Source organism: Xenopus laevis, chromosome 4S (assembly GCF_017654675.1).
Source record: "Xenopus laevis strain J_2021 chromosome 4S, Xenopus_laevis_v10.1, whole genome shotgun sequence".
NCBI classification, from domain to species: Eukaryota; Metazoa; Chordata; class Amphibia; order Anura; family Pipidae; genus Xenopus; species Xenopus laevis.
The window spans coordinates 52,595,738-52,612,290 of record NC_054378.1 but is presented as its reverse complement, the minus strand read 5'-3'; the positions used below and the strand labels follow the sequence as shown (position 1 = coordinate 52,612,290).

Here is a 16,553-nt window from a genome sequence, read left to right as displayed (position 1 = left end):
TTAAATTTGTTTATAGAGAGCAGTCTATTTTGCTTTCATAATCCTCATGACCTCCTTTTCAAATAGTCTTTTAAATTCAAGCATTGTGTGATTTTCATAACAATACAATAACTTGAGTTCTAGTTGTGGGTAGTAGTGAGGGCATGAATTATGGAAAAGCAAGGGTATCACTCACTTACTTGGACTGGATCTGTTTCCTTCTGTTTGTGTTCAAGACTTTTTGATGCCATGGTTAAAGGGTTGTACACCTTTACATTAACTTTTAGTATGACATTTTGCAACTGGTTTTCAATTTTAAATTGTGGGATTTTTCAGTTATATAGCTGTTTGTTCAACAATTCTCTAGTTTGGAATTTCAGCAGCTATCTGTTTGCTAGGGTCTTGTTTACCTTAGCAACCAGACATTAATAGGAGAGGAACTGAATAGAAAGATAAGGAATAAAAATAACAAGAATAATAATGATTGTAAGCTCACAGCGCAACAGCTGCTTGGCTGCCAGGGTCAGTGACTCGTATTTGAAAGCTGGAAAGATACAGAAGCGGAAGGCAAATAATTAAAAAATTATAAAAAATAAACAAATAAAGGAAAAACAATTGCAAGGTTGCTAACAACAGGACATACATATATAGCATACTAAAATCTAACATAAAGATGAACCACCTTTTTTAACAGCTATTCAAGAAGCTCTTAATTGTGCAAACAGTACTTCCAGTAAAGACACATGAAAAATAGTTCCAATGAAGACACAATGAACACATGTGCCTACCTGAAGTTTGCTTAACTACATTTTAAAGAAGGAACTTAGAATTACGTTTCTATATGTTAGCACATTTTACATAACAACATTGCAATAGGGTAATATATGCATCAAATGTGCTGCATATGGTCTCCAAGGATATAGCAATATGTGTAATGACCACCAGTGAAATCCAAGGAGCTTGTTCGTTTATCATGTGCATTTATCATATTAGAGTAGCATTAAGGTTGCATCTAGAAAACATTTGTTCCTGGGATCCCATACAATGGAACATTACCTGTGTATTAATAAGGATCATGCCCATCTCAGTAACATTAATGATATCATGTATTTAGATGCCCAAATGTCACCAGTAATGATTGTAGGAGATTGGGGGGGGAGATTACTTGTTCAGCACGGCAGGCTCAGGGCTAAATTGTAAGCATGAAATCTGTGGTTTATTTTTATAATAATGTTTACAGCTGTTTAATGACCCTGAAAAGGTTCTGTTTTCTATGTTTCTGAGGAGTATTTTATTCTTGCAGCAACAACCTTCGTTAAACAGTTGAAGATGAAATTTAGAAATTAAATTTTCACGGGATAGTTGTATTAACCATTATACTTTAGTTATTGTTTTTGCCAAGCATCTGCCAGAACGATTTGAACATTTCATCGATCGATCAAACGATTTTACTACACACCTTAGCCATGTGTTGGCTATAGGTTCTAGGAGGTCCCCATAGGCTAACATAGCAATTTGGCAGGTTTAAGGTGGCGAAGTAGAACTTTTTTAAAGAGACAGTACTTTGATTTTCAAAGTCAAACTTTTTTACTTCGAATCGAAGTCGAATTTTTAAATTCGAAAATTCACTTCGACCCTTAGTAAATGTGCCCCATATTGTTTAGTTAGTAATACTAAGATTGCATGTTAACCCCTTTACTGCTTATGATTGATGGGTTGGAGTATGTTCAAGCTCACAGGAGGCATAGCCATTTGCCCAAAACAAACAACTTTCATATATCATTCTATGACCTTAATAGGAAAACGAGTGCATGTCACTGTATATTATAGATATAGTTCAGCTGAAATGTATAGCATTAGATGTCCAGCCAGAGCAGTTGTTGCTGTGCATTAAATGTCATGTGACCTATGCAGCAAATAAAAGGCATGTTTCTACTATATTGCAGTATGAAAGATTGAGGACTAAAGTTTGAGCTAATTTTGTTTGGCCTTATGGCCATATGGTTTTATTTTCCTATTTCTCTCCATATGCCCTCTACCACCTTCTAATTTTAAGGTTTGAACCTACTAGAAAAAATTTGTAGCCATCATTGAAAATATATAATTTTGGGAGGTATGTCAAAAGTGATCGGGAATCAAAAAATATTGTTTTACATTTGAAACATGTTTTTTTTCATTGCTACTACCTAGTGATGTCAGATGAAGGCCTTTTCTGTGTATTTAAATGATCTATGGGAAGATCCTGCCACAACATTTTTGTTTTTTGTGACATAGAGATATAGTAATTTTGTCCCTATTGTGCCATAACTCCATGATGCTAGTATTAGAACTACTTGAGCTGGAACAGCATGGTGTTTGAAGATGGTTGCATTAAGACATATTTGCATATAAAGGCATATTCTATTATGTTTTTTAATCCCACTGATTGATGAAGGCGGTTACACACCTTCACAAAAAAGACCTGCAAGATGACTGTAAAATCTGTATTCTCACTTAAATACTCTGTGAAATTGAAACAAAGTTATTATAAATTGAAAAGTTTGATCCCTTGTGTGTTTTTGAACATACTAATATAAAAGGATTATTTATAAAAATCCGAAAAGTTCTCACTATTTTTTGAATAATGCGACCAAATCCGCACTGACTCCCCCCCCATTTATCAATACATGTTCACGTTTTTTTCTTTTGCGGAAAAATGTGATTCTTTTGGATTTTGTGCTAGATTTTTTTTCATAAAATCACCCTAAAGCTATGATTCTTTGGGAAACCCAGCGCACTCAGAAAATCTTCCAATTGTTAAAGGGATACTGGGGGTCATTTATCAACACTGGGCAAATTCATTGTTTTACTTGCAGCTGTTTTCAAAAAGCTCATCACTGATTGGTTGCTATAGGTAACTGCCCATGGGCAAATTTGCCCAGTGTTGATAAATAAGCCCCACTGTCATGGGAAATTTTTTTCAAAATGAACCAGTTAATAGTGCTGCTCCAGCAGAATTCTGCACTGAAATCCATTTCTCAAAAGAGCAAACAGATTTTTTTATATTCAATTTTGAAATCTGACATGGGGCTAGACATATTGTCAATTTCCTAACTTCCCCAAGTCATGTGACTTGTGCTCTGATAAACTTCAATCACTCTTTACTGCTGTACTGCAAGTTGGAGTGATATCACCCCCTCTCTCTCCCCCCCCCCAGCAGCCAAACAAAAGAACAATGGGAAGGTAACCAGATAGCAGCTCCCTAACACAAGATAACAGCTGCCTGGTAGATCTAAGAACAACACTCAATAGTAAAAACCCATGTCCCACTGAGACACATTCAGTTACATTGAGAAGGAAAAACAGCAGCCTGCCAGAAAGCATTTCTCTCCTAAAGTGCAGGCACAAGTCACATGACCAGGGGCATCTGGGAAATTGACAAAATATCTAGCCCCATGTCAGATTTCAAAATTGAATATAAAAAAATCTGTTTGCTCTTTTGAGAAATGGATTTCAGTGCAGAATTCTGCTGGAGTCGCATATTCTCAGCAGGTCTGAATTGGAGTACTTTTTTCATCTGACTTTTAACCGTCTGAAAAATTCCAGTTTTTTGTTCTCCAAATAATTTGTGTTTTCCCCTTTAAAAGTCTGACCAGAAAAAATCAGACTTTAATAAATAACCCCCAAAATGTGTTTTTTTACTGATTATTTAAAATGTTGATATATGTGAAAGCTGGCTTTATGCAGAAAGTTGAATCATAAACATTACAAAGCACTCCCACTCGTGTTTTTTTTCAATAATGAATTTGTATATCAATACTATTTCTTATCGAATAAATCATGAAATATTTTTCCATCACTTCTGAATAGTTATGGTGTTACCAGAATGACAATATGAGGTTAATTATGATTAAAAATGTAGTACATCTGACATATTTGGAGATTATCTCTAGAATGAACCTCTGAAATGAATACTTTATTCCAGTTCATTTTATATATTTCTAATTGATGCTGTCAGTTTGTCAGTGACAACATTAATTCTGTCATTTTTCCATGACAGCATTAAGAAGTAGATCAGCTCCACAGCTGCTTATATATATATATATATATATATATATATATACACACACACACACACACACACACACACACACCTTGGTTTTGTAGTCACCACCAATCATTAATAATAAAAAATATAACATTATGAGGCTCATTCACCAACACATTTGTAAAATGCAGCCAAAACATCAAATTATTAAGTCTACTGCAAGTTAAAATAATGAAATCTTAGCTCTGATTACTTGCTAAATATAACTGCACTGGTTAACTGTACCTTTGTTGGTAATTTTACCAATATCCTATACAGCACTGTGGGAAATGAAAGTATTATATAAATAACTTTTGCTTAATGTTTGTGTGTTGACCTTTTTAGTAGATGGATGCATTCATATGCAATGCATTATTAATTTATTAGTACTTTGGAGAGCCATATACAGTATGTTTGTATAATATGTATATTAATACTTTGTAATACATTCTTCTAATAACAAACTCCTGTTTTTTGTTTTTTTGTTTTTTTATTAGGAATGGAGGAAGCTAGTTTGTGCCTTGGAGTTTCATCAGCTGTGCCTGAAGTTGACACTCATCTTAACAGCACCTTGATAAATGGCCAATATTCAATGAGTCAGAAGTTGCATCAGATAACTTCCCAGCTTAGCCATGCCTTCTCAGAAGAAAAATCAGGAACTGCAATAGAAGAAAAAAGTCACGTGTCAATGGCAAATCAACCAATCAGCAATCAGATGGCTTTGTTAGCCAATCAGCTGAATCGAGATGTTGACAGTGGAAGAGTTGACAATGGAAGAGTTGATCTTCAACAGTTTTTAAATGGACAAAACCTTGGCATTATGTCCCAAATGAATGACATAGAGGATGATGCAAGAAAAAATAGAAAATATCCATGCCCATTGTGTGGTAAACGTTTCCGTTTCAATAGTATTTTATCTCTTCACATGCGCACTCATACTGGGGAGAAACCATTTAAATGTCCATATTGTGATCATAGAGCGGCTCAGAAAGGTAATCTGAAAATCCACCTGCGCACCCACAAACTTGGAAATCTTGGCAAAGGTCGTGGAAGAGTCAGAGAAGAAAACAGGCTTTTGCATGAGCTAGAAGAAAGAGCAATTTTAAGAGACAAACACATGAAAAACAGCCTACTTCAGCCTAGACTTGACGTAAAGCCACAACAGCACTTACAGCAATCTTCTTTATCTAACTGTCATATATCCTTAGCAGCTAATCATAATACTTCTGATGTTTCTAGCAAAGCGCCCTCTCCAAAGCCAACACTTGTCCAAGAGGAAGCAGCAACTCCGGCCACTGGATTCAGGTGCACATTTTGCAAAGGAAAATTTAAGAAACGTGAGGAACTAGATCGGCATATTCGAATATTGCACAAGCCTTACAAGTGTACGCTTTGTGATTTTGCTGCCTCTCAAGAGGAAGATTTGATTAGCCATGTTGAAAAGGCTCATATAACAGCAGAATCAGTGCAAGGCCAAGGATCAAGTGGAAATGGAGAACAGTCAAATAGTGAGTTTCGGTGTGAGGTTTGTGGGCAAGTGTTCAGTCAGGCATGGTTTCTGAAGGGTCACATGAGGAAGCACAAAGATTCTTTTGAACACTGTTGTCAGATCTGTGGTAGACGATTCAAGGAACCTTGGTTTCTGAAAAATCACATGAAAGTTCACCTAAACAAGCTAGCTGTAAAGAATAAATCTTCAAATGAAGCAGAGGTTCCTGTATCTATGAGCAGCGTGTCACAAGAGGCACATGCAAATTTGTATTCTAGGTACATATCTTGCTTACAGAGTGGTTTTATGTCTTCAGATAAAGCAAGCTTAAGTGAACATAGTCATATTTATAATAAAGGTGACCTGCCTCTAAAAGAAAAAGACGTTCTCGGAAAATTGCTTTCACCAATTTCTGGCATTGCCCATAACATGACTGAAAGCGAGAAACATTCCTTAATTGGCTCACTCAACCTGGTGCCACCTTTAAAATCTAGCTGTATCGAAAGATTACAGGCAGCAGCTAAGGCTGCAGAAATGGATCCAGTCAATAGCTATCAAGCTTGGCAGCTAATGGCAAGAGGAATGGCAATGGAGCATGGCTTTCTGGCTAAAGAGCAGCAGATGCAACGCAACCATGAAGATACTTTAGCTAATGCTGGTGTTCTCTTTGATAAAGATAAGAGAGAATATGTCATAGTAGGAGCCAATGGTTGCAAACAGAAAATGCAAAGTAATTTACTTCACAGTCATAGAGATGTACCATCCAAATTAGATATATTAGAAAGCACCAGAGATTATCTGGCACATAATATGAGCCAGCTAGACTATAATCTGCACCGAGGCATAAAGGATAAACCAACTGAGTGCCCTGACTGTGGGAGGGCTTTCCGAACATATCACCAGGTAGTTGTCCACTCACGAGTACACAAAAGAGAAAGAAAAGAGGATGACGAGGCTATTCAGATGAGCCTTGAAGAACGACGGGGATCAGGGAGTGACCAGGAATCTCAGTCCATCAGCAGATCTACAACCCCAGGATCATCCAACATTACTGAAGAGAGTGGGACTGGTGGAGCACTATCACAGGCAGGAAGTGCACAAGAAGATAGTCCTCATCCTTCATCACCATCTTCATCAGGTATAGAATGGAACACATTGGAAAAAAATTAAATTGGCATATTACAATTCATATGTTTATATTTATAGTCCACACAGTAAACACATGCAAGATGACTAGAAGATAGAAAGGCCCCTTTTCAACTGATACCTCATACTGTTTTGTTCACATATCACTGACAGTGGAGCTGGGAAAACATGTTAAATTTCTCAACATAGTATGCTGGGGGCGTTTAAATGTATTGCAATGCTGCCCTACTCATATTAAGGGATTGATTTTGGGGTGATAACAACCCTCATTATCCTACTTAACTTGTACAGGTATAGGATCCCTTATCCGGAAACCTGATATCCAGAAAGCTCCGAATTACGGAATGGCTGTCTCCCATACACTCCATTTTATCCAAATAATCCAAATTTTTAAAAATGATTTCCTTTTTCTCTGTAATAATAAAACAGTAGCTTGTACTTGATCCAAACTAAGATATAATTAATCCTTATTGGAAGCAATAAGCCTATTGGGTTTATGTGGGGGCCCATTCATTAAGTTCGAGTGAAGGAATAGAAGAAAAAATACTTTTGAAGTGTTTTTTTGGCTACTTCGACCATCGAATGGGCTACTTCGACCTTCGACTACGACTTCGAATCGAAGGATTCAAACTAAAAATCGTTCGACTATTCGACCATTCGATAGTCGAAGTACTGTCTCTTTAAGAAAAAACTTCAACCCCCTAGTTCGCCACCTAAAAGTTACCGAACTCAATGTTAGCCTATGGGGAAGGTCCCCATAGGCTTGGCTATCTTTTTTTGGTCGAAGGATAATCCTTCGATCGTTGGATTAAAATCCTTTGAATCGTTCGATTCGAAGGATTTGATCGTTTAAACTATTTGCGCAAAATCCTTCGATTTCGATATTCGAAGTCGAAGGATTTTCATTCCCCAGTCGAATATCGAGGGTTAATTAACCCTCGATATTCGACCCATGGTACATTTGCCCCTAAATGTTTAAATTAATTTCTAGTAGACTTAAGGCATGAAGACCCAAATTACGGAACGATCAGTTATCCGGAAAACCCCAGGTCCCAAGCATTCTGGATAACAGGTCCCATACCTGTAGTAACAATTCAAACTGTATGGCATATTGCTATCACTACAACAGGCTTCTCACATTAAATTTCATTTGTTTTAAAATATTCATTGCCACAAAAAATGCAAATGAGTGTAAACAAGGTTAATTATAGGCTGCAAAGCTGGTTTACTGACAGAGAAAAGAACTGTTAGCTGCAATCTATATGAGAATTAAGTTAGGTGAATCTTTTACCTGCAATTACTGTTTTTAAATTAAATAGATAACCTAGCATTTGCTATGTATCTACAAATAGAAACATATGGTAATTTCCAGATATTTTCCACCCACTGTTTTAACACTTAGGGCTCTAGTTTTGATAAGGATAATTGCATACGGTTATTTTCATGCATGAATTTATCCATGTTCTGTAGAAAATTCTTGAATAATGCAGTATCAGGCTCTACATTGCACTGGGGTAAGATGGTGTGGTTCTCTTGCAAACTGCATTAAAGCATCTGAGATACCAGTGCTCTAATCTACAGGATACACAACATTGGCTGCAACTGCCTTTAGCCTAAATAATGAGCATCACTACACAGTCCATTATAAACTGTAATCCACTGTGCTGTATATTTTAATTTGTTCAAATTGGGAAGCCATCCTGCCTGCTGCCAAGAATCCAAAGCACACAGATACCAGATCTATCATGTAGATCCTGTACTGTTAAAGACGCTCACACAGGATCATTATACTGAAATGAGTACTTTATTGCATATTTATAACAATGAGCTTCTCCTAATACTGTAATCATTGTGCAGGCCGAACGTAGGAGGAAATTGTGCCATACCAAATATACTGTTACTAATGGCAACATTGATTTCTGCAATCATCCATTAAGACTAGAAAATGAGAGACAGTTTGAGGAACCTTTAGGCATTTCATGCCCACTGTTAAAGGTCTGTTGATAATATGCCTTGCTATCTTCTGCCTTCAATGAATATTTAACATGGGAAGCAAACAGTATCAGGCACATTCTAACAAAACACTTTGGCATGTACTGTATATTTTAAAGGTGTAGTTCATCTACATAAAATGCAGTATTTACAGTTACAGCTCATAATATCAGGTCGCTGACTATTACAGTTTTATACATTCGTTTCTGGCGTTTCTCAGCTGGAGCAGTTTCCATGCTTTCAGAGCATGCTCCCTGTATTATAAAGTGTGCTACAGAGCGACTCTTCCAGTTGAAGGCCATCCATCATATACAGCCATTCAGCTGCTGCTGAGAAATGGCAGCAGCTAAAGTATTAAACTGTAACACTTTAGGAAGCTGGATCTTGAAATAAATCCATTCGGAAAATATACATTTTAGAAAAATGTTAAATGGAGACTAGTCAATACCTTGAATAAGTCAGTATCTGTAGTTTATTATATGAAAACAATTAGGGACAGATTTATGATTCCTCACTATATTTCTTGCTGCCCAGAAGATTAATAACTAGCAATTCTTGTTTTTCTTGTTTACTTCTTTATCATTTTTCAGTATTCCTACTGATTGTAAGTACCACTATTTTTATCAGTTCAGCAAGTCCCCATAAATAGCCATCTTTACCAGGTATTTATCAAATCATTAGGGGGCAGAAAAAATATTCGAATTTCGAAGTAATTTTTTGGGTACTTCGACCATCGAATTGGGCAAATGCGATCAAATTCGATCGAATCGAATGATTCAAACGATTTGATGTAAAAATCGTTCGACCATTCGACCATTCGATAATCGAAGTACTGTCTCTTTAAAAAAAACCTAGACTTCATATTTTGCCACTTTAAACCTACCAAATGCCAGTGTAAGCCTATGGGGACCTTCCCCAGCAAGTTTTTTGGGGTCGTTTAAAAATCGTTGGATCGATCACTTAAAATCGGTTGAATAGTTCGATTCAAACTATTTCATCGTTCAATCGAACAATTGTTATTCGATTGTTCGATCTAAGCTTTTGCGCTAAAACCCTTTGAATTCGATATTCGAGTTTGAAGGATTTTAATTTGAGGGTCGAATTTGAGGGTTTTTTAACCCTCGAAATTCGACCCTTGATAAATCTGCCCCCAAGTGTTATAGTTCAGCACTGCAGTTAAACTCTTAATACCCGACAGCGAAGAATTGAGTTTGGCTCAAAGCAGTCTGTCTAATCAATTCTGACACATTTAAAAAGTCAAAAGACTTTGATAAATGTGGCAATTTGTTAAACAACGTGGGGCTCATTTATCAACAATGGGCAAATTTGTCAATGGGCAGTTACCTATAGCTACCAATCATTGATTTGGTTTTTAAAGCCAGATGCTAGTAGAACAATGAATGCAGCAATTTGATTGGTTGCTATGGGTTACTGCACATGGGCAAATTTGCCCAGTGTTTATAAATGACCCCCACTTTCTTTACTGTCAGGAAAGTGTTAATAACTGTGATAAACAGAAAACCATCAGGATTCATCAGTTTGGATTTTAATAAATCTGCCCCTCTGAAGGTCATCTGCCATTTTAACCTATTTCTCTCAAGGCATACTCAAAAGGCCAGAGTTTAACTCATTAGAAAGTTTTTACATCTCAAAGACTAGGGGGGTTATTTACAAAAATTTTAAATGTTCTCATTATTTTCGTAAAACAACTTTGACGAAACATCCATCCACAACTTTACCTTATTTACCTTTGGGGGGGGCATTCAGGGAAAATATTCCGGGTGCAGCAACTACTTGATACTGACATGTTCCTATGATTTTATAAGAATGTGTCGTATCACTTTAATACACATTATATATTTCCACTGATTTTAAAATTATTTATAAATAAAATGAATAATAAAATCAGTATATATCTTTCCCTTTCTATCCAATGCAATGTTGTATTGGTCAGCTACCCTCGTGCCATGAATTCAATTCGTTCAGTTCATGCTCATCACAGAATTGTGTAAGGTATTGTGGGATTGAGGTCATAAGTGAGACGGATACTGCTTCAATAGCGAATACATTTATAAATTTTTTCTTTAATTATTGGCTATTTGTGTATTTATGGTATTATTATTGTGCTCCCCTTGTTTTCTACACATATTAATTATATATACATTTATATACACGTAATGAATAAAACAAATAGAAGATAGCCACAACAATGTTTCCAGTTTTTAAATGTTATATGTATGACAACATAGATTAATGTTTAAACATATATATCATATACAGGTATGGGACCTGTTATCCAGAATGGTCAGGACCTGGCGTTTTCCGGATAATGGATCTTTCTGTAATTTGGGTCTTCATGCCTTAAGTCTACTAGAAATTCATTTAAACATTAAATAACCCCAATAGGCTGGGTTTGCTTCCAATAAAGATTAATTATATCTTAGTTGGGATCAAGTACAAGCTACTGTTTTATTATTACAGAGAAAAAGGAAATCATTAAAATTTTAAAAAAAATTGGATTATTTGGATAAAATGGAGTCTATGGGAGACAGCCATTCCGTAATTCGGAGCTTTTTGGATATCGGGTTTCCGGATAAGGGATCCTATACCTGTATACATAAAGTAGCCTGCTATTCAGTATGTTCCTTGATGTCTCCTTCTCTGTGTTTGACAAATTATCAGTATTTGTCCATTTATTCTGCTCCGGTTTTTTTCTATTCTATTGTACTTTGCGCACAGCCTCAGAGGTCGTTATTGTGATGAGAAAAGCATGGCTGGATTGGGCGGCTTTAGGGATATAGCACAGAAGTCCACACAGGCCTGGATTTGTGGCGAGGCCACATAGGCCTGGGCCTAGGGCGGCACATTTTTAGGGGCAGCATGCCGTCTAGCCGCTCTATGGGGAGCACTGTGGATGCGCTGCTCCCCAGTGCTCCGGGGCTTGCATGCCAGTGCTCTTGAGGTAGTGCGGGCCGCGCGGATCGTGCAGCCTAGGGGCGACCGACTAGCAAATCCTGCGCTGAGTCCACAAACTGTAGGTTGGGAAAGTAAAACAGTGTTATGTTTTCAGCTTGGGAGGGGAGAGTTCTGCAATATATTATTACAGGTATGGGATCTGTCATCCGTAAACCAGTTATCCAGAAAGCTCTGAATTATTGGAAGCTTGTCTCCCATAGACTCAAGTTTAATCAAATAATTTGAATTCTTAAAAATTATTTCCTTTTCCTCTGTAAAAATAAACAGTACCTTGCTTATCAACCCTTACTGAGGGCAAAACAATCTTGGGTTTATTTAATGTTTAAATGTTATTTTATGTTTAAATGTTATTTTAGTAGACTTAAGGTATGGACACCTGTTATCCAGAAAACCCCAGGTCCCCAACATTATGGATAATAGGTTCCATTCCTGTATTAGTATTTTGAAACTCCTGACACATGGTGGGATTTTGATTCTCATTATATAGGCATTATTCACACATGGATAGCACATATTATGAACTTTATAAATGGATTTATGGGCACTGTCATATGACTTCAAGGAGCAGATTTATCAAAGGTCACGGTGAATTTTTTTTTGTTAATTTTTTGTGTACTTCGACTAGGGAATAGTCCAAATTCGATTTGAATCTAAAACCTGCTGAATTTCTGTTTTAGCCTATGGGGGACCTCCTAGAACCTATTTGGAGTCAATTGGTGGGAAAACTTTGAACCAAATTCAATCGATGCGCTATTCCCACGATTCCTACGATTCAAATTCGGCCAAATACAGACCTATTCGATCAAAAACAGACCTATTTGACCAAAAAAAAACTTCTACTTAATTTCGGTTGGTCTTTTTGAATTAGAATTTTGAAGTTTTTTCATTTCGAAATTCGACCCTTGATAAATATGCCCCTAAATGTATATAAAAGTATACATACATTTTTAGTATATGTGTGGCATTTTTAATATTAATTAATATGAATGGGAATTTGGCATTTTGGTTATAAGGATGGCACATAGTGCATACCTCCCAACTGTCATATTTTCTGAGGGACAGTCAGGGTCGGACTAACGGCTTGGGGCCCACCGGGGCTACTGGCCCAGGGCCCCGCTGCTCGTCTGGCGTGACGCATCGGGTACGTCTGTGCACATGCCCGACACTGGGGACAGTCCCAATTTTGACAGCTCAGTCCGCAGTCCTGAATTCCAGAGTTTCTCTTTGATCTCCTGCACTGATGACAGTTGGGAGAACTGTGACTCACACCTTTAAGGGCAATGTCACCGTTATTAGCAAAACTGTTACAATACATAAAACATTGCCCTAAAACTCCCAGACTTCAAACTTTTATAAACTGTCAAGTTTTGTAAAATTTACATGATAATTAGGGGGTTTGGCCATAAAGTGGTTGTGGTAATTTTTTTGAGACAAAATTTGTCCCTTTTTCCATTATTTGAATGTTGGGAGGTATACATAGTGACAGGTAGTACTCCCCTTCTTCTAATAGCTGCCCAGATACACCATAAGTAGGTGGTGATAAAACATAAACTCTTGTGCTATGAGAATGCCTTGTTAACTAGTATAACTCTGCCTACATGAAGATAAATTGTTCACCGCATGCAAGTGCATAGCCAGCAATCAGTTATGTGATGAGATTCACTGTTTTAACATACTGAAATGAGTAGATCCAAGTTAGATCCAATATATTTTATAGGGGGGCTCTTTTTGCCTAGAAGATGTATAAGAGCTCACTGTATTAAAATCACCGTTAATCTTGTCTCTCTTCATGCAGAATTTGTGCAAAAGGCAGTTATTTTTTTAGATTTTGTTTGTGCTGGAATCAGTTATTTGAGTGAGCTCTAATACATCTGCTAGGAAAGGAAGCCTAGATATTCTGACACCCAACTGCTGCAAGAAGACAGAATGAAGAGAAACAAATACTGAGAGAGGAATAGTGAACATAATCTTGATTATTTCAGAAAGGATGCAGAATATTTAATTGATTGTATTTAGAAAGTTTCTTAATTCAGTATGATGAAGCATTCCATAGTGAGGCTTTAATGTTAGAACACACAAACACAACCTGCCCACAATATAATCTGCCATGTTTGGTAAACCATTTTTCTGTTTGTTTGTTTTTTCTCATGAGCAATGAGATGCAATTAATGATAAGGGAATATCTTATTTTGTTTCCTAATATACCTATAGTTAACAATGTAATATGTTTGTATGTGGATAAATCAGTTACATACTGTTGTATCTGCTTGAAAGGCATTTATGAATCCTATCATCCTCGTATAAAAGCTCAGCCTTGATAATATTTAGTAGTCCATTTTTGTTAATTAGTATTGTTTTGGGATCTTGTTAATTTCTATGGGCAGTTTTTAGCACTCCGCACACTATATAATTTTGTTTTTCTCGGTACATATTGATGATTGTTCTTGTATTCTCTTCGGACATAAATCCGGCTTTAATAGCTAATTTTGTGAGTTGTGTTGATACTATGTTTTGTGCTGTAAGTGCACCTTTTTAAGTGCACAATATAGAACATTCATTAAATGCCAGAATAAACCAGATCTTGCAAAATTAAGTCATTTAGGAATTTCTTAAACTGAATGAATTTTCAGTCTCTTTTTAAAAGACATAATTTGTATCACTGCTTTTTCCTATTCTTCCTTTTATAAAACCAGGTCACAAGGGCCTGAGAAACTCCTTTTTTAATCTAAGCAGGGAATCCTTCTCCTTAGCTAGAGCTGTTAACATGATAGTAGCTTTGAATTTGTGATACCCCCTCCTTTTTTTTGGCAGCACTCAAAATATTCTCCAGAAAAAACAACTTTACAATGAGCAGCAATTGAAGCTTTGTTACGTGATGCCATGCTTTGAAAGGAATGACTGGAAACAGAGCAAAATGACTAGCTGGGGCTCGGAAAAGGAAGGGTCAAGGCTAGCTGTAATCAAACAGTTATTGCCAAATGGTGTGACTGTCACTGCCTGCACTCCTGTGGTATGCATCTGTTTGTAATGAGAATAAAAAGATGTATGAATCAGTGAACATGGGAAAATGACACCAGTGATCCAGAAAAAATGTTGCTCTTTGCAAAGAGAGCTTTAAAGGAACTAACACTTGATTTCTTTAGTAAATAAAAAGTTAAGTATTGCACCTAATGTCACTCTTCTATTTACTGAGGTTTTATCTTAACAGAAATATGCTCAGAAATAGACAAGGCTAAGCTTGTCAAACAGTTACAGATCTGAGTATTTATTTAGAGACTATGGTGCATGGTATGTCATGCCCTGGTGAATATTTATAATTGATTTATTTCAAGTCAAGTGGATTTTATTGTCATTTCAGCCATATAAAGTAATACAGTACATAGTAGAAACAAAATAACATTCCTCCACAACCCATGGTGCTATACATAAGACTATACTGGGTACATCAAGTGTGAGTTATTGAAGTGAACAACCCTAGCAGGTGTATGGTCCCACTGGGCAAGATGGACATACAAGGTGGCATACATTTATGTAAAGTATTACAGAGGTTTTATTCAGTTCCTTAGGGAGTTGAGATGCCTGATGGCTTGTGGAAATAAACTGTTGCACATTCTGGAGGTCAGCACCCAAATACTGTGGTATCATTTACCAGATGGTAGGAGTGTAAAGAGATCTTGTGCAGGATGGGTGCTATCCCTGAATGCTGGTAGCCTTCTGGAGACAGCGGGTGTGGTAAATACCCATAATCGCGGGAAGCGAGACCCCAATGATCTTTTCCGATGTCCTCACCACCCGCTGCAGGATCTTCCGATCCGATTTAGAGCAGTTTCCATACCAGGTAGTGATGCAGCTGCATTAAATGCTTTCAATAGACCCTCTGTAGAAGATAGTGAGAATGGGTGGTGGAAGGTGGGCTTTCTTCAACTTTCGCAGAAAGTAGAGATGCTGCTGTGCCTTCTTCACTATAGAGCTGGTGTTAAGGGTCCAGGAGAGGTTCTCCGCCAGATGTACCCCAAGGAATTTGGTACTCTTGACAATTTCCACTGGTGATCCATCATTGTATAATGGAGAATGATCCCCACGTGGTCTCCTGAAGTCAATAACTATTTCCTTTGTTTTGTTCGTATTCATAGACAGATTGTTAACTTTGCACCAGTCCGTAAGCCATTTCACCTCTTGTTATTCCTGCTGATGAGACCCACCATGGTTGGATTGTCAGCGAACTTGATGATGTGATTAGATCCATGACTTGCCACACAGTCATAAGTCAGCAGTGTGAACAGCACTGGACTAAGCACACAGCCTTGAGGATCTCCCATGCTCAGTGTGATTGTACTGGAGATGTTTCTTCCCATTCAGACTACCTGAGGCCTCTTGGTCAGGAAGTCCAAGATTGATGACGATCAACTGGTATTTGGTATATCACCCTGTTATTGACAACAGATTACATAATTATATGTAGTTACATCGTTAAGTAGGGTTAAAATTAGGGATGCACCGACTCCAGGATATATATATAGATCTCTACACTCATACTCTGTATATATATATATATATATACTAATGAGTTGTAAATCTTAAGATCACAAAATATTTGAATATTATGCTTCTTCAAGAAATCATCCAAGTCACTCTTAAAGGAGAAAGTTATCAAGACAGTGTATTGCCAATAGATTAGCCATAGAAGTTCTCTCTGTTTGTTTAGGATAGCAGCTGCCATATTAGCTTGGTGTGACATCCCTTCCTGCCTGAGTCTCTACCTGCTCACTTATAGCTATAGGATCAGATTACAACATGGAGGGAGGGGTGGAGGAATAGAGGAGCAAAGTGAGCATGCTCAAGCACATGCCCCAAAAGATTTTAGCTGAAAGAAAGAAGTCTGGTTCCAAAGCTCTTGTATACAAA

General features: G+C 37.1%; 1 protein-coding gene across 4 annotated transcripts in view; it reads left to right on the top strand.

Annotated features, from left to right (window-relative positions):
* The window catches only part of znf536.S (zinc finger protein 536 S homeolog), a 299,661-nt gene that overhangs the window by 209,425 nt on the left and 73,683 nt on the right, over nucleotides 1-16,553 (top strand). For all 4 annotated transcript variants that reach the window (XM_041561238.1, XM_041561236.1, XM_041561235.1 and 1 more), the window contains one exon: nucleotides 4,543-6,672. In XM_041561238.1, the coding sequence (XP_041417172.1) occupies nucleotides 4,543-6,672 (2,130 nt within the window). The remainder of the gene's footprint in view (nucleotides 1-4,542; nucleotides 6,673-16,553) is intronic.